The 19166-nt window shown below is 38.7% G+C and overlaps 1 protein-coding gene across 3 annotated transcripts in view; it reads right to left on the bottom strand.

Annotated features, from left to right (window-relative positions):
- ADGRG2 (adhesion G protein-coupled receptor G2) overlaps nt 1-19166 on the bottom strand; it is a 59628-nt gene that overhangs the window by 24679 nt on the left and 15783 nt on the right. For all 3 annotated transcript variants that reach the window (XM_071430434.1, XM_071430436.1, XM_071430435.1), the window contains exons 3-7: nt 16498-17112; nt 5325-5363; nt 3935-3967; nt 2428-2460; nt 1551-1592 (exon numbers count right to left, since the gene is read on the bottom strand). In XM_071430434.1, the coding sequence (XP_071286535.1) occupies nt 1551-1592; nt 2428-2460; nt 3935-3967; nt 5325-5363; nt 16498-17112 (762 nt within the window). The remainder of the gene's footprint in view (nt 1-1550; nt 1593-2427; nt 2461-3934; nt 3968-5324; nt 5364-16497; nt 17113-19166) is intronic.

Raw genomic sequence — 19166 nt, 5'->3', positions numbered from 1 at the left:
TTCAATCACTAGGCAGCATATTATCTGCTTCTGAGGCCCCTACAGTGGCTCCATATGATAGCATGAAGCTAAAATTGTTCTATCTGATAGAATTCAAGCTATGGTGACAGCAACCATGTACACTCTTATCTAGCAGAACATGCCTTCATTTAGTTACAGCAAGCTTTTGGCTGCTCCATATTTTCCATATTTTTAATACAACCTACACAGCTGAGAAATAACACTGATCCTAAATAAGGGGACTGTAAACAGACAGCTCTGTTGTATACTTTCAAAATAAAGCACTGGAAAGATATTTGCATCCAAGACTCCTACACTTGTTCATTAAAACAACTTCCCTCACTTAAGCAGATGGATTGGCCTCCATTAACAGAAAAAAACCCCAAATTCTATTTTTTCTGCTGTTATCATTAGTTAGTACCAAATGAGAAGGGAATTTTTTTCACCTTCCCTGTGGTGCAAACATTTGACTGCAAAAGTTTGCTGCTTTTATCACCATCAATAAATAAGCCACTAGAGGTTACAGACTGTAAGCTGGTGGCAATATTCAAATTGTTAGAAAAAAAAATTCAGACAGCAGTTTAGAATCAAATAAATTTAATGATTTGACTTGATTATCTTAGAGGTATTTTCCAACCTTAACAATTCTATGATCCTAAATTTGCCTTCCCTTTCGTTGGCAGTGAAATAGTTACAAAACTTCCATACTGCTTTCTTTAAACAATCCTTAAAAAATAAAATGCTCATAAATAACTGAGAAACAAATAATCAAATGTCAATATAACAAACTGTCAAAATTATTTACTACATAGAGAACACCTTATAAAAACCCAACACAAAATCCAAAAATGCCACCAAAGATTAACATCAGCTCCTTTTTCCATACAGGGCACCCATCTGTGTGCCCCCTAGTCTTAAGATCTCTGCTTACCACCAAAATGCACAAAAATAGATTAGCAGTGTGAAGGATAAAAGACTGATCAAAAATCACTAGGGCTTCCAGTCCCCTGAAAGCATCAGATAACACAGCTGCAATGTTTCTGCAGGTCATGTTCACACAGTCAAACTATCCTTGCCATTAAGGCTCCAAGCCAGTTCTTCCACTTGCACTTAGGGCAAATCCACTGTAATGGGGTTACTGAGCTTCTATGTGGATAATTAAAAAATAAAATTCACTCTATTCCTGGTCCTACTGGGCCTGCCCTGAGGTCAAATACCATGACTGTATTCAGATTGCTTCAATCTCCTAAAAGGCATGAAGATTTCTTTTTAAGCAAACATGGTCCCCGAGATTGTGGTTCTTACATTTTTGTGGTAACCTACTGCTCTGACTTACAAAATAACCAAACTCTTCTATATGCAGCCATTTAGACAAACACTGCCTTCAACCAGATAATCATGTGAGGTAAGGCAGACTGTTAACAGGACACACCACAATACCAAGTAAAAGGCATAGTAAAAACACATTTGGGAGCAAACTTCCTGAATTCACACACACTTAAAATTTGAGATGCACAAAAATGTTATCAGTGGTGATAGATGAATCCTACCTGGTGTGATGGTGGAGTAATAATCTGTCGTTGTAAGGGCTTCTGTTACCAAAAAAAAAAAAAAGGTCAAAAGTTTTCACTTTTTAACTTAAAAAAAAAACATGCAATACACGTCACAAAAATAAGTTCTTATTTCTATTTCAGACTCTGTCTTTCCAGGAAAAGTGTAAACACCTGACATTTTTTAAGAAAATGAAGTTACTTTCAGTGAGGGAAATGCAAAAGCAGCAAGTGAAGTAAGACACATCCAATTAAGTGTTTGTGTCCCCATCTGAGCCAATGACTCCTGGCACCCAGTTGTTCAGAGGAGAAAGTGGTGCTTTTAAGGTGATTCCAATTTATCCTATTCTCCATGGGCACTTCAGCACAGGAGGAATCCTGTTCTAAAAATCTGTTTTTGAATCAACAATGAAGAACAGCAGGATGTCCAGGTCCTATAGAGGCATGGAGGAATCCATACTGATATGGAATGAAGCTACTCCTTGTTTCAAATGGGAAAATCAGGAAAGGAAGGGGTAACAAGTTCTTCTGATTGAGTCTTTTCTGATCCTATTTGACAACTCCTTGCAAGTACATATGTAAGTGTCTTCAAGGAATGATCTGCCCTCTTTGGGTTTTGGTAAGCAATACAATATTTTGAATGATAAAGAAAGGTTTACAGCTCAGTTAAGTGCACCTCAGAGCCCTAATCATGCAGACTTAAAATACAGATTGCAGATAAATACAAATTTTAGAAACATAAAAGAAAATAATTTGGAATCAACAAATCCTAGTTACTGAAAAAAAAAAAAAAAACAACCAAAAAACCAAAAAAACCCAAACATGAATGCAACTAACACCTGCCTTGAAACCTTACTCTCTTCATGCAAATTCTCACCTGTACTTTGTGTAGTCTCCTCTGAAGACATATCTGAAATAGAAGAATTCAGAACAGTAAAATCTATTAAAAAATAAAACAAGAAAAGCCCAAAAGTCTAAATCTAGCAAAGTCTAAGTAAGAGAAACATTAATAATATCTTGTCTGAAGAATTAATAGGATAGATCATAAAAGTAACAATAGAGAATTCTAGGGGAAAAAAAGATAAAAGAAGTAAAAATTGTATTAAGAAAGTATTCTATGAATTTTTGAGAAAAAAAGATCAAGTCTGCAAGATTTTGAAAAGAAACTGAATATTATTTGCCTAAATTTCATTTTAAGAACAACTGCAATGCTTGTTAGGAGTGTTCACATTATTACAACACTAATAATTGAAATAATGTTCATGTTATTTCAAAAATCTGGGTATCTGAATACAACCAGCTGGGAATCAAATTTTCCTCACATAAGTTCCTTTTACTGGTTTCATTCTTTCAGAAGATGCAGATGAATTTTTGCATATCCAACTGCAATAACTGCTTAACCTCAAGTACCTTTTCCTGCATGAACTCACAACATTCATAAGCAGAGATGACTCACTGGAGTTGGCAAACAGTCTCTCCAAAAATGCTGGTTTTGTCAATAACCATAGATAAACAAAATAAAGTAATGATGCAAAGCTTTTTCCAGCTGCATCAAAAGGAGAAAAAAATTAAATTAAATTAAGACAATAGATGAAAATTTAAAGGGCTGTGCTCAGTAAGAATATTTTAGGTGCCAGCACAGGAATACAAAGTGGCTAGAAGACTCCTTTATATCACTTCAATATGACAACTTAATGATTTTTTTTTAATGGACTAGAGGAGATCCACAACAGAAGAAGAGATTTTCTGAGGCAACTAACAGGTAGTCAAAATATGAGCAGAGTGAAAACTAAGGGCTGGTTTCACCTGTATTACTTGGCCTAGTATATACTACACAAATATTGAATATGATGCAGTTGTTAAAGACAAACCATTCCCAAAGAGAGACTGTATCTGTAAAATAACAAGATCATGTGTTCCATCTGTATTATTTCTTTTATCCAGAGCACTCACTCTATGTCAGTACACATTAAGCAAGAAAGCAGCTGGCTTTCACACAGGTTATTTCTGTGTGTCTCATTCTTAATTTTTTAAAATGCTTTCATAGATGATGCTCATCACCTCTGGTTCCAGAAGTTGTTAGAGCCTCTTGTGTGTGTGTAATGTAATACACTGCATGAAATGCAACCTGCTAGGGTGAGAGGAGATGAAAAGGAGCTCTCACTACAGTCTTCCTCCTCTGCCATCTCTGCAAACTCTTCACTGTTTCATTCTACATTCATTACAATGTAGAATGGAACAAGTAATTTAAGATGAAAGTATTTTAATTTTGGAACTCTATTTCATCACAACCTTTCTGCGCTACCTCAAATAAAAGCAGATTTCATTTACCTAAGAGGAAATAACAAAAATTGGAAAAATCAGTAAAGTCCTGATTTTCTTACCAAAAATAGTTGTTGCAGCTGATTCTTCAGAATCTGTGAATTTTATATCAGATTAAAAAAAAAAGAGACCATTATGAAGTTTCAGACACATACATTATCATCCTCAGCAGGCTTTTCTAATATTATCAAAAGTTTACTACATTCACCAGAAGAGGGCAACACCTGCTCTTTCAGAACAACACTTCCAGGTTGTCAAAAAAAGGCAGATGAAACAATCTCTGGTTAAAAAAAAAGTGTCAATTTTTATGCACTCAAATAGAATTTGATGCAAGACCATAATTTTTTTGGGGAAATACTGGACAGTTTGAATTGAATAACGCTGCAAAACCACAACTGCATAATGTTAAAAACCCAAGATATGTGCCACTCTAGCCTGAAAGCTACATGCTTATCCTGAGTGTTTTGCTAATTCTGGGAATGGGAATCAAACATACACAGCAAGATGGCTCTAGCTGGGTATGAAGAACTATTCTCAGACGTTTTATAATAACAATGAGACTTTCCACTTAAAATTTATCCCATTCATATGGATTCTCTTTTCTATCCTGCAAAAAGCAGTGATAAAAAAACCAACTTAATAATTTCAAGTTTGAACCTCTGATTTTAACAGGAACCAGCCAACTATTTATATAGCAAACACTAGCTATCAGATTTTTATATTGTTACAGTCAGTATTTTGATCAAAAAGAAATTAGGAAATTTGATATCTTGTTCACATAGCAACTTTAAAGTTGTCCCTTTCAGTCACTGGGTGGTTTTTGATACTGTCAGAGACAAGTCAAGTTCTAGGTCACAGTTATCACAGAAATATAATCTAAAGAACAGCTGGATGCAAACATGCAGCACTATTTAAAAATATATTTAAGGTGTTTCAACATCTCTCAAAGGCCAAAAGTCATCTTATAATGTTACTTACAATACACAATTTTACTCTAAAGCTTTTCCTACTGCTGCAGAAGACTTAAATCAGAGATACCAAAAGTCCCTGAAGAAAACCAGATTTTTTTAAACTAAAAATAGTAAACAAGGTTTTTCTGAAATGCTAAACACTCGTGAATTCATTGCTCCAGTAAAACTATTTTGCTTGCCTTACTGAAAACTGGTAATATCTTCTTGCCAAAGGATAAATGTGAATACAATTTCTGTACTGAAGGGAGAATCAGAATCATCTCAGTGACTTTATTTTCATTTTCTCTGGAAAATTACTGGTGCCATTTGCACCACAAAATTAGCTAATAAGACATAAGGATGATATGGAATATTAATTTCCTAGTGTTTGCATATGCTTAACTATCTCCAAGAATTAAAAAGTAGCAGCAGCAGCAATCTTACTGTACACTTTCTAAAACAGAAGAAAAATGGGGCAAAATCCCACAGAATCCCAACATACCTGTTATTTTTCTGCTAGGCAGTGTAGCAGTAGTTTCAACTGCAAAATAAGAAGATTTTTTTTTAGGAGCAGAAGATTTTATATGTATTTGCACACATGCATACACACACTTTTTAAAACACAACAATTTTAGATGTGGTACTCACCTCACTTCAAAATGGTTTGCAAAACTACTTTGCATCCATTGAGAAATATGTGTCAAGACTTTTTGAAAGCTGGAACTTGAACTCTTTTGAGTTCAGTTTTTTCCTCAGTTCAACTTTTTATACTTATGGAAGATACAGATTAGGCCATGAGCTTTGCCACTTCTCTTCCATTAACAGTGTCTTCAGAAACCTATTGAGCACATTTGCTTGAGTGAAGATGAAGAGGACTAAAATAGCATCAGCTAAAAATGGAACATGTAACATCATGATGTGAATGCACATGATGTAATACTCATGTGTCCAAGAGCTGCACCACCAAAGAACATCTAAACAGTGAAAAGTCAGGCTGCCAGAAAGGAGCTCAGGTGGATGTGGGCTGGGATGGAAAGGTGACATGACACCAAACATGTCCCCAGGGACACCAAACACCCAGGGAGAGATGCAATACACAGATGGGCCCTTGATCCATCAACTCTTGTCAGATCCAAGGGGTGGATCTGACAGTTGAAGCCATCACACTCACGAATGTGAAACATGATGTCATCAAGTGAGCCAAGTGACTAAAGCCTCCCTGGAATAAAGGTTGTGGCTGAGTTATAAGTGAGGAGGCCCAGCAGATCAATTAAATCACACCACTGCAGGGAACCTGCCACCAAGGCAAGTGCTATGTGCTTCCTGTGGTGGAGGAAAAGTGGCAGACAGCTCCAAATGTTCCCTGCAGCCTGTCACCGCTCAAAACACCATTCTGGACCTTGAAAAAGAAGTAGCAGCACAGCATCACCTATACTTAAAGCACTGTTACTTATTTCAGCACCTTTAATAGGTGAGACCCTGTCTGGGCAAGGAGGAAGAAAAACCCTTCTCAAGTCACTGAACCTGGTGGGACACTAAGCACAATCAGGATTCAAGCCCAAGGGTAGCAGAAAAGAGAGAGGTTCTCTCCAACTTGCAGGAGTAGGTGGGACAGTTTCTCCACAGGTAATGCCTTGATATCTGGCCAGTCCATCACTGCCATCACACTGGTGGGCACTAAACTGTGCCACACGGCCCACGTGCAATGGGCACCCCCCAGATCCTTGGAGTCATTGCTGCTGTCCAAGTTGCTGTAGATTACCTCCACCACTGCTAATGCCCTCAGATACTGACACCTTCCTTCTTCCATCAGTGGTCAGTGGTGGTCCACTCGCCCTGCAGTCTACACAACCATCCTCAAACTCTGAATCCAGTCATGCAAGTTCAAATCTCCAGGGACCTCCAGTAACAAATCACTTGGAGATGACACACAGGAAAGTGTCCCGAGGGAACAAATTCCTAGGGAGCAAGGTATGCAGGAGAATTTGGGCAGGTGCCCAGAGCAGTATTCACCTCTGATGGCATAGGAGTTTACACCCAAACAGCCAAGGAATCCTGGTTAGAAGGCAGACCACTTGCAGGAAGGATGTCTTGCTTACACCAAAGACAGGGACTTTTGGCACCGTGTTGGGTCCTGGCATACACCTACCAGGCCCGTGTCCCACACCCTGGAAGGGGCAATAGGATCTCTGGATCTAAGGAAAAACAAATGGATGCTGCAGCGGAATCAGAGATACAGCCCTAACCATAACAGTCAAGGGGGGAGCTATGGAAGTGGAGGTTGACCCAGTTAGGGAAGGAGGAAGAAGATCCTCTGGAGGTGATGTAGGAAGTCAACTCAGAAGAGGCAGCCTGTTCTGCAGTAGGACAGCCATAAGAACAGGAGAAGGAAATGACAGAAAGCATAAATGAGACAGAAATTACCCAGTCCCTATTCCTGAGCAAGGTGTGAGATGCACAAAGCAGACAGCTGCCAGCCAGGTAAGCAGATTGCTGCCTGGCTACCCCAATGCTGGGATACTGGGACCAATGATCTGAAGTCAGAGACAACATGAGAGCTTGACAGGATGAAAAAAGTCAGTTCATTTTTGTTGAATGTTATACAGTGCATGAAGCTAAAAGCAGAAACTCTAAAACATGGCAGGATGAATACATGGAAGTTGAATTAATTGCACTACAATTTTTTAGGAGTTTTCCATGAAACTTAGTTGTAGTTAATTTACATCCTGGGTAGAAATTTTCTTACACAGAAGAAAGAAACAGAGAACCAAAATTCTTAGTAAAATAATACATACCAATTAAGTTAAAGCGTAAGTAAAAATTCACACCTTTATACATATCAGCCTACTGAATTTAAACTCCTTCAGTAAAGATAAAGTTACATCAAACATCTCTTTTGAGACAACTAGGATTCTGCCTACAGAGAAGTAAAATTGCTATTTTTCATAACTAGAACTGTGTGAACTTGATAGCTCATGAAAATCTGGATATAACCCTAATTTTTACAGTAATTTTTCAAGAAAACTAGGACTTCTCACTATATAGTAAGTCCAGATAAAATACATATTCACATATTCCTGTAAGGTAAGTGTTCTAGAGCTCTTATGTACAAGTGCTGTTACTTTAACATTGTAAAGTGATTACAATTTACAGATTCTATAAAATTATTTTCTTAGCACCTACTGTAGGCTTGGGGAAGACCCTTAAACAACACCATGACAATACCAAGTTTAATATGCAGAACTGAAGCAGTAGTCAGATAAAACTATTCTGTATTGTTCAAAGAGTAAATAACTTTTTCAGGTAGAATGGGGTGAATAAAGATAATTGACTGAACTTCTGGTTAGAGAAGGAAGCATCCTTCCACAGGTGGGCTATCTGATTTTCCTACCACAAAAAGTAAATTCTATCTCTAAAAGTTAGTAAATTCTATCTCCAAAAGTACCTGTTATGAGTCCCATCTTAATCACTGCAAAAGCCCTTATCTCCAAAAAAAGCTCTGAAGGAAATTAAATTCTCAAAAGGAACCCACCTGAATACGCAGCCTCAGAACAAACACCACCACACTGCTTCTTCCACCCATTTAAAAAATAAAATCTGTACAGGGAATCTAACTTTAAGATCTTTCTCATAAACTCTTGTGGAGTCAGTGGAGACAGTCTTGCTGTATACAAGGTGCTTTTGCATCTTCCACATCCCTTCAACCACCTTGTGAATTTTTGAGAATATAAGTAGTACCCTGAGGTAGGTACAAAAATTGTTCATTAACATATTTGATTTTGTAAGTTAGTAAAAAGACAGTGAACTGTAAAAATGCCAAATGCTTTTAATAGCACATCTAGCAGCACAGGGAGTAAAACAAGCTAAACACAAGCCATGAACATGGAGCTGGCAAATGCAGCAACTGATGATGGCATGCATCATCTGAGAGGCACTTTTTTTATGGACACCAGTCTAACCATGCCTTCTCTTACAGCACAACAGTCATATGCCTACAGTTGCCAGAAATTATCCATGAGTATGAGACTTGTCAAGGCTTGAGTATGGACTTATCAAGGTTCACCTTTAAGTTCATTAACCAAGTCTTTAATCAGAATCACCTTAGCATACAGAAAGGAGGAAGGAGGAAAGACTCATATATAATTTATTTGTTAACCCTCCTCCTTTGTTAAGAACAAGAAAAAAAAAGTGAATATATTTATTTGGAGAAGGATTAGAGTTCAATCCAAAATATCCCTAAAGTTGGCATGTAAAAATGAAAGTAAAGTAACTCAAGATGTGTTAGTTACAAGCTAACAGAAAATTTATTGCCCTTAGGTTGTTTACTATTGATAAGAGCATGAAAATCCTTACATATATGAAACTTCCATTTATTTGCTCTATGGATTTTATTTGTAACACTGTTAGTTTGGGATCACCAAATCAATATAACTATCATATCCTGTTCCAAAACAAAGGATTACACATTGTAATAATACTTTGCTCTCTTTTCCCTAATAGAAAACACTCTTAAAGATTCAAACAGTAATTAAATAGACAGTGTTACTTCTTGCTTTTCTTGCAAGGTAGATAGAATAGGCCCCCACAAGAAATGTTTGGTTTCTTTTTGAGGGAAAAGGCAACTTGATTAAATGAGATAAGCACCGATTCTGTTACTAACATGCATCATTAGAAACAAAAGCAGCAAGTCCTTTACTGTCTCCATATCACTTTGTATTGTTCTGACACAAACAGCAAACTAAACCACGACCTGGGAATCCCATCTGTGTTCCACAGGTATGAAACTGGTTTAGCAGCTCTCACCACAGCTGCAAAAATTGTGGCAACCTTTATTTCCCACTGACTTCATCTGACAATGGGAAGCAGTGTAACTTCAGCAGCTCCAGACTGGCAGGAGACTAAACCTACTAACAGTACTTAAGGTTAGGTGTGCAAGCTGATGTAGCTCTGCGAGAGACCAGTACCTGGCCCTGTCTGAAAAAATAGCCTTGTGCTTACAGCATTCCTTAGCATGACAGCTTTTAATTCTCAGGCTACTGGATCTTTTAGGATGGAATGGTCTCCACATGTCCTGCTGAAGCTGTTTCACCAAGCAAAGCAGAATTGAAAAATGAATTCAGTGAAAGGGAAAGAAAGGCAGAAGGAGGCTTTGTAACACAGTGATCAAGATGGGACAGATGGTTCTGGTGCCTACAGCAAAAGCACTTTCACTCAAAGTATATAATTTGTTCAGTAGCTCAGGCACAGGACACAGCCCTTAAAGCACGAAAGTGTACAGTGTTCTATATCCAAGTGTGATCATTAAAAAAGGTCCTTTTCTTTAATCTATCGTTAATCTAACTTATGAGCAGTATACCCTTTCTTAAATTTTTTGAAATGCAACACCATTTCTGATCCACCTGTCTTTGGGCAACCCAGTCTGTGAGAAGCAGTTCAGTTTTTCCAGCGTGGAGAAGTGAGAAGCAGCTGGAACCTGGCTGCTGATAACAGTTTGGTGCAAGAACGACAGTACTGGCAGCAGTTTCCTGTCCGCCTGTCTCAGGGGAACAGTGCTGCTGCTGACTAACGCTGTTTTACCTAACACTTCATGATCTCCTTTAAACCTTTGCAGAAAGCATCCTTTCAGCAAGCCTGAGACTGGGCAAGCGACTATTGGACTTTCTTTGGAGGAGAAAGGGTCTGAAATTTAGTGAACTCGAGTCTCCCCATGGACACTCCTCCTGCCCAGCCTGTGGTGGTGAGGAGGGGCAGAGTGAAGGGCTGTGCCAGCTGGCCTCCCTCTCAGGAAACATGGGAGAGAATGCAAGGGCAGCTGCTTCCCAGTCAGCTCCAGACACCAAACAGGCACTGAATGCTGAGGAGCAGCAACAGCCCTGCCCATCTGTAGAAGCACAACAGCATTCCTGGCAGAGAAGCATACATTCCTGGACTTATATGTGTAGGGCCTAGAGGAGAGATTTACGGAAAGAAGTGACTAAAATTTTACTTATATTAATTGAAAAGCATGCCAAAAATGAAAACAGTTTGTATTAGTACCCAGGCTCTTTGTTCAAAGTACAGGTAGCCTTGACTATGTTCACCTCTCACAAACAGATAACAGCAAATGGAAGAATCCCAAGGGACACCTTGGTGGCTATGTAATTTGGTCTCCTGAAGCCACAGGACTTGGCTGTCACCACAGAATGACATGAGACAACCACGACTGTATATTGCTGCTAAGATCAGTTTTGACTTACATATAAAAATAAAAATACAAGGAAATTTATAAATACCAGATTTTCTAAATAAGAAATTACAGCACACTTACAGTGCTGAAAGCTTTTTCACCAAAAATTCAACTGAGTCAGTCAGCGGAATTGATTTGCATGAAGAATTTCCACCACAAAGGCCAAAGCCAATCTTTTAATTCCAAGTAGAAATCTCGCATCACTTTCTGGGTTATGTAGTTACAAGCACTTAAGACTTAAAATGTCAATTTCACATTGCAATTTCTAAGTCTATACAGATCCTCTGCTAGACATTTTTACAGGCACCAGTTAACCTGTTTGTTACAGCAGTTACCAGAACTGTGCAGCAGCCACTGCACTCTGTTTGTAGAGAAATGAAGATGCCCAGCACTAATGCATTTTACAGGACTTGCTCATGAACAAAACTGAGTAGCTCAAACAGCAAAATTTCAAAATGGTGCTGTTCTAAAACCCAATTATTTGCAGAAACAGGCACTGAAAATATGACATTCAATTCTCCTATTCAAATTAAATCCATATTTTCCACTAAGAAATTGGGTTCCTTTAACATTTGACAAGTCTTTCAGCTGAATAAATGTTCTGCCAAATGAACCATTCTGTCACAGAAGGCATTAATAAAATAACACATAAAAATCCTCTGCAAGTTTACAGTTGTTAGTTAGCTGCACACTGGAAACATTAGCCTATCTTGACTTTCTATTTAAGGTAGATTTTGAGGCACATCAGATATAAGTTCACAGGATAAAACTTAAGTGCAATCTTAGTTTTATGTTTTGGTGTCCCTCATGACACCTTGTATCTGCTCTGACCCCCTGAGGGGGCACCATGGAAGAAAGGATGAATTATCACTGGCCACTAGACAGAAACAAATGCCAGAACTTGTTCACATCAGGCTCAGTCACTTGGGCCAGTTCATTTTGGTATCCTTAACAGAAAATTTAGGCTCAGTATTTTTAACTCAGCTTTGATGTTTTACTGCTGGTAAGAAATTAGGTTATAAATAAAGCTTTTATCTGTTTGTGGAAACCTGTACATTAGATACTGAGGTGAATCAAATTACCGCTTCTCTGAAAGACTGATTTCCAAAAAGCCACTTTATTTGGTATCACAGGAGAGGGAGGGAAGAGAGCAAAGAAAGGGAAGGTCAAACATGCATTCTGTTAATAGGTACAAAGAAAAGTGGCACATGACTCATCAAAAAGGCACTCCATAGTTAGGTATTTTTTCCTATCACATTTCCTTCAAGAGCTTCTAGGTTTCCTTCAAGGTTTCTTTAGTATTCTGTCCTTACAGTTCTAGGGGGGAAAAAGTGGCATTGGGGCAAATAATTTGCTTTTTCATCTTCTGCTTTCATGATCCACTCAGTAAACATGATAATACAGTCCAAGGTTTGGTACCCAACAGACTGGGATGCAGACTGGATGAGTGGATGGGGAACAGCTGCATTTCCACTTCTTCCCTAAGGGTGTAGCCTTGACACTCCACCCTCCCTTCCAGGAAAGGTGATCCTGTCATCAGATGGGCACACAGCTGGGAAATCTTTAAATGGGATTACAAAAGCCTAATACCTACCTCCCACTGTCCACATCTGCAAACTAGAACAAAAGCCCAAACTGAAGTTTTTCTCTTCCTTGAGAATGCAGAAGCAAAATAGTCACAGTGGGCAGGGCACTGGTCACTTCCCATTTCTCCCATCAGCATTAAATTGCTCTTAACCCAGAAGAAGTGTGGAAACCCCCTCCAGCAACACCAGTAGCAGGCTCAGCAATATTGAAAGTCAAAAGAGTATGTGAAAAAGAGAAGGCAACATCTTAATCTTGAAGTTTGGACAGTTTAGAGAAATCAAAAACGCCACAATATACCCACTGAATTTTAATTAGGATAAAAAGCAACCAAAAGCAACAGGCTAAAAGTTACAGCACCAATATCACAAATGAGACAGCAGTGATACTATTTACAGTTATGTCCCAGATCATCTATTTTATTTATTCATTGAAATTTGTTAAAGATAGCCCATCATACCTGTGCTGCTTGCATTAACACACAGTGTAACAGTTTGGATATTTGTATTTGGATTAAGAGAGTTACTGTTTAATGCATAACTGAAATGATTAATGTTTAAACAGTGCATTTCACTGTGAAGTTATTATTAAAGGCAACTTAAAAATATCATATGTAAAAATGACAACAGAAGAGCTGGTACTTACAGATGATTAGAGTTTATTTTCAAGGATTTAGCACTTCAAACTCATTTATTTTCTTGTGTGTTTTGTTCTCTTAAATTACCCCAAACTTTAGATTACTTAGTAGATTTTTTTCTTGGATTATACAGAGTGATATCATTCATATTGTCCACATTAAAGTATGTAGCTACAGAGGAATCATTCATCAAGGAACAATATAAAATTTTCCAAGTTTAGAATATGGAATAGTAAGCACATCTTTCTTCACTTAGGCATTTTTAAATACCAGGAGGTGATCTGTAAAGTGAGAGACATTCAACCTGCACTCTTCTCTCTATATCACAGCTGTTATGCTACTTCTCACTCTTAGCAAGAGGGGAATTATCAAAGGAACATGAAGAATGTACGTGGAAGGCCAGTGACGCACCAAGTGCATGACCTCCTTCCCTCTCTGGCCCTGCCTGCAACACTTACACCTGCTCAGCGTGCAGAGGCCACACCGAGCAGGACAACCAGAAGACTCTCACTGGAAGGAGCCAGAATCTCATCTTGAACTCAGATATAAAAGTTCACTATTGAGAACCATTAGTCCAAAAAATGTGATCAGGCTCATCACAAAGTGGGAAGCAGTCAGATATGTCCTTTCTTGCAAATCTTCAGATGCATAAAATATGTAGCTACTGCAAAGGTAATCCCAGCCACTTCTGGGCAGTCAGCTACTCAGTTAAAGTTAAGCATACTTTTAACTGCTAAGCATGTGTGTGAATCTTACCACAATCAGGATTTTGATCCTTATTAGACCTCAAATGGTTAAAAAAAATTAATAAATTTTTGGTAATTTGAAAAATTTCACACAAATAAATCATAAAACCTAAAGTAAAAGAATCAGAAGAGTCAACAAAAACAAAGGCTGGAAAATTGATGCTAAGTAAATCTAGACTTATTAATGGAATGGGTCACTGCTGATGAGACACCAATTAGACAATGGCTAACACTGCACAAAGGCTTTGAGTGGTTAAGCAAAGAAGAAATCACGGAAATCACAGTAGCCTTTGACAGAACATTTTACAAATAATTGTTTTATGTAGGCACAAAATGCCAACCAGGTCACAAAAAGAATTTGTGAAACTTGTCCTGCGGCACAATTATGACTGTAACGCACCACTTCCTTTTGACCTTCCGTGCCTACAGAGGACTTTCCTAAACTTCAGCCCTTTGCCACTTACGTTCATTGCAGATGTAAAATTAGATCCTTCTGCAGACTTACTACTCAAAGTCCTTCTGCTTTAACACAAAACAGAGAAGTTTCTCAAATCAAGTAATTTTTACACAGGTGTTTGGAGGAACTTACTGAAAGAAATCAGATTGTAAGAGTAGTAGCAGCATCAATTAAAATCATCTGACACAGACTATTAGATATTTCTACCATAAAAGCTTTGTTATCTATTGACTGGTATTTGCTGAATATATGTTTTTCATAGGATGACTTGGGGGTGTAATCAGCTAAAATGCATCTATTATTGAAGGGAGGCAAATAAACTGTAAAAAAATTCCAGCAAGCTTCTCTTTGAAAAGCTGTTAATGTCCAAGTTATCCAGAGGAGATAACATATCTGGCAGTAGAGATGATCTCTATGCTGAAACAAACTCCTGTCACCATAGTTATTGAATCTGGCTAAGCAACAAAGCTTTGGACACCATGCATCTTACATAATCACTAGAAGAGTTCTTGCAGGTAGACAAAGGATTCCACAAAACACTAAATCATGAGTTCTAAAATCATTTATCAATTAGGGATGGAGATGGGCAATGCCTGATCAAGCTGTCCTTGATGGTCAAGGATGCTCAATATTCAGGGCAGAAATTGCTGGAACAGAAAACAAGGAGTTTGTCCCTTCTGTGCATCAGTAAAAGACAATCAGATGCTCCACTCTGACCGAGATTTTCCCCACTGTCCAGACAGACATACCTCTCTCAGACTTCCTTTCTATGTCTGGTAGAATGTTCCTCCTTTCAGCCTTAGGACTGTGTTCCTTCAAGCACAGCCATCAGACATAAGTAAAAGAAAGAAATCCTTTCTTCAGCTCCTTTCCCAAGTCACACAACCCAACAAAGAAGCTGTGCTCCCAACTACAGCATCAAGGCTAGCAAAGGCATTTCATTCATTACAAACCACTGCTAGCATCATTCTCCATGAGTCCTGGTCTGTTGGACAGATTTGCTTCCCTCCCAGAAAAAGAAATCTGGTCACCTTATTTTACTGTCCTTACTAAGACACTTTGAATCAGGCAGTGGTTATAAATTACATAGATAAAATATATTTTTTTGAATCTGCATGAAATGAATAGGTACATTTTTTAAGGATAAAGATGATGAAGATTAAGACTGTTGCCACATTAAACTGAATAACTGATGCTATATAAAAATTCTAGGAAACAATAATTGAGTTAGTCACATTAAAATCTCTTAGGGGGGGATAATATAATTTCCTATGATTTATAAATTGTATTCCATCAAAGCTTGATTCAAGTTTGTGGTTTTTACCAACAGATATGATAGCAAAAGCTAAAAATAGGATTATTCTCTTGCTTGAACTCAGTTTCTCTGAAAATAAAATCTTGGATTGGTTTGATTCAAAGGATTTTACAGTTCTTTTTCAGGGAAGAAGGAAAATTTGAGAAATGTGTGAGAACCATTTGGTCATTTTAATAAAGGAGACATTACTGATACTGATAAAGAAATTGGATCCTCCTATAATTTTTTGCAGATATAGACCCTACCAGCTGAAGATGGTGTAATGTGCCAGTTGAAGCACTGAAATGTTGCCCTCATTGAAGTTTTGTCCCAGCAAATGAGTAGAATGAGGACCAGCAATGCTTTCCTCTGTATTTATTCCCTGAACAGAAAATGTGTAAATTAATTATTTTAAGATGAAATCGATACATGCCCCAGTGCTCCAAGGAGTTTTAGCTGCATGCATCATGCTCTCATATTACACAAATGGTTGATAGACAGAAAAGTTGAAGCAAGTTGAAAGTCTTTAAAGGACTGATGCTATACTTTTTCCTTTGGATAAAAACTAGTGAAAGCAGCACGTCCTCATATGACCTCATCAAGAATTTGATTTTGATTTTAGAAATTATTAATAGACTGAGACTTTGTAAAATCTGGAAGAGAAATGCTAGACACACTTAGATCAACTTTTGACTGAATTACTATTTCAAAAGCAGTGCAGGGGTACTTACCACATTGCAAAGAGTTATCCTCTACTGTCGTGTTATAGATCCAATCCTCCTTTCTCCAGCGTATAACACCACTATCCTGGCAGTCCTTAGATTGTGTTATATTTGCCTTGTCCCACATTCTGAACAGGTACAGCTCCCCAGTCATACCCTGGTGAGGTGCTGCACCTGTACCTTGCAGCTTTGAACAGCCAAGTAAGAACTCGCCTTTTGCAGGCAAAGAATCTTTCCCATTTAGTTTCTTGTGCAATTTTTCTGATCCATTTATGAATACCTTCAACTCCTCGTTGTCACTTTTCCACTGGATACATATTTGGTTCCAAGTGTTTTTACGAAGTCTTATTGATGTGCTTATTTGTTTTCTGAACAACCATATCTTCAATTTCCCATGATCTCCTGTAAGTCCAAGATCAAACTTATTTGCAGAGAGATTGGTGTGAAGAGTTTTTTCAGCGTATACATATGCTGTCCATGGATTGTTTGAGGAATACAGCTTGAGGTGCACACAGACAAGGAATTCTCTCAAGGAATGCAGAGAAATTCTTGGTGACATACGCCAAGGATCTTCACATGCAGTCTTAAAGACGGCTTTGTATTGCCCTAGGAAATCCTCCTGATCTAAACAAAGAAAAGGCGATTTGTAAAACCTTTAGGTCTTAAAAAAGATCCTTTATATAAAAGTTATTCTTCCATATTGTTCTAGTATTGTTTCTAGGCATTTTCCTAGGAATTTTCAAAACAACACATTAAGAAATGATCTTGTAACCCACTCCTTTAGATTTACTTTTGTGGTAGGGAAGTGACAAATTTGGAGGCAGTCAATAAATGCCCATGAAAACTTTGCAGTAAAACTTATGCTAAAGAACAAGGATGACCATGTAGAATCACAGAATCATTTAGGCTGGAAAAGACCTCCAAGATCATTGAGTCCAACTGTCAACCCAGCACTGCCAAGTCCACCACTAAACCATGTCCCCAAGTGCCACACATACACATCTTCTAAGCATCTCCAGAGATGGTGACTCAACACTTTCCCTCTGGACCATGGTTCAATGCTTAGCAACCCTTTCCATGAAAAAATGTTTCCTAGTATCCATTCTAAACCTCCCCCGGGGCAACTTGAGGCAATTTCCTCTTGTCCTATTGCTGGTTACTTCAGAGAAGAGACAGGCCCCCATTTGGCTATAACCTCCCTTAAGGTAGGGAGCAATAAGAGTCTCCCACGAGCCTTCTTTTCTCCAGGCTAAACAGTCCCAGGTCCCTCATTTGCTCCTCACAGGATTTGTACTCCAGACTCTTCACCAGCTCCATTGCCCTTCTCTGGACATGCTCCAGCACCTCAATGTCTTTCTTGAAATGAGGGGCCCAAAACTGAACAAAGGATTTGGGATGTGGCCTCACCAGTGCTGAGTACAGGGGGACAATCACTGCCCTGGTCCTGCTGGCCACACTATTGCTGATCCAGGCCAGGATGCCATTGGCCTTCTTGGCCACCTGGGCACAGCTGGCTCATGTTCAGCAGCTGTTGATCAACACCTCCAGATCCTTTTCTGTAATGCAGTTTTCCAGCCACTCTTCCCCAAGCCTGTAGTGCTGTATGGGGTTGCTGTGACCCAAACACAGGACCTGGTACTTGGCTGTGTTGAACCTCATACAACTGAGGCTATATTCTGCTCCTCATACCTGTCTTCCAGCTCAAGGGGCTGGGTACCCTGAGACCAAGGCAAAGAAAGCATGAAATACACCAGCCTTTTCCTCACCCTTTGTCACCACATTTCCCCTTTACCCCAATAAAGGCTGGAGATTCTCCTTCGCCCTTTTCTTGTTGAAGTATTTATACAAATATTTTTGGTTTTATGGCAGTAGCCAGATTAAATTTTACTTGTGTTTTGGCTCTTCTGATTTTCTCCTTGCCTAACCTTAAGGCATCCTTGTAGTCCTCCTGAGTTTCCTGCCCCTTCTTCCAAAGGTCATAAACTCTTCTTTCCTGAGTTCCAGCCAAAGTTCTCTGTTCAGCTAGGCTGATCATCTTCCCCACTGGCTCATCTTCTCCTGCTTTGAACTGCTTCTGCCCCTTTGAGAATTCCTTCTTGAAGTAGAAGTCCAGCCTTCCTGGACTCCTTTGCCCTTCAGGGCTGCTTCCCAAAGGACTCCGTCAATCAATCCCCTAAACATGTCAAAGTCTCCCTTCCAGAAGTCCAAGGTGGCAGTTCTGCTGAGTCTCCTCCTTAAGTCTCCAAAAATCAAAAGCTAATAATTTTGTAATTGCTGAGGCCTCCAACCATCACATCATCCATCAACCCTCTTTGTTCATAAACAAAAGGTCCCGCAGGCACCTTCCCTGTATAACAAGTAGTTCCTGACAATGCCTCAAACACTGAAACTTGATTGTAACTGCTCAATTCTTGTAGGTGCCTCATTTCTTTCATTGTCCCAGTACAGGAAAGGACAGACTTTTGTGGTTGTAGATGTGAACTCTTTGCAGATGAATCTTATTTTGTGGAAAGATGCACACTTAATTGCATAATCATATCATGGCTGCTTGCTTTATGGTGTACACAGCAGCAACAAAATAAGAGAAAGTTCCTTTGGAACATGAAATGGAACAACAGAAAAATGAAACAGCCTGTTAGATGTTCAGCCAGTGCAAGAGAACACACTACTGACACCTT

The sequence above is a fragment of the Agelaius tricolor genome, unplaced genomic scaffold, assembly GCF_023055355.1.
Source record: "Agelaius tricolor isolate 1412-34295 unplaced genomic scaffold, bAgeTri1.0.p SCAF_7, whole genome shotgun sequence".
Lineage (NCBI taxonomy): Eukaryota > Metazoa > Chordata > Aves > Passeriformes > Icteridae > Agelaius > Agelaius tricolor.
The sequence above is the reverse complement of the archived record's forward strand: the minus strand, read 5'-3'. Positions and strand labels throughout refer to the sequence as shown.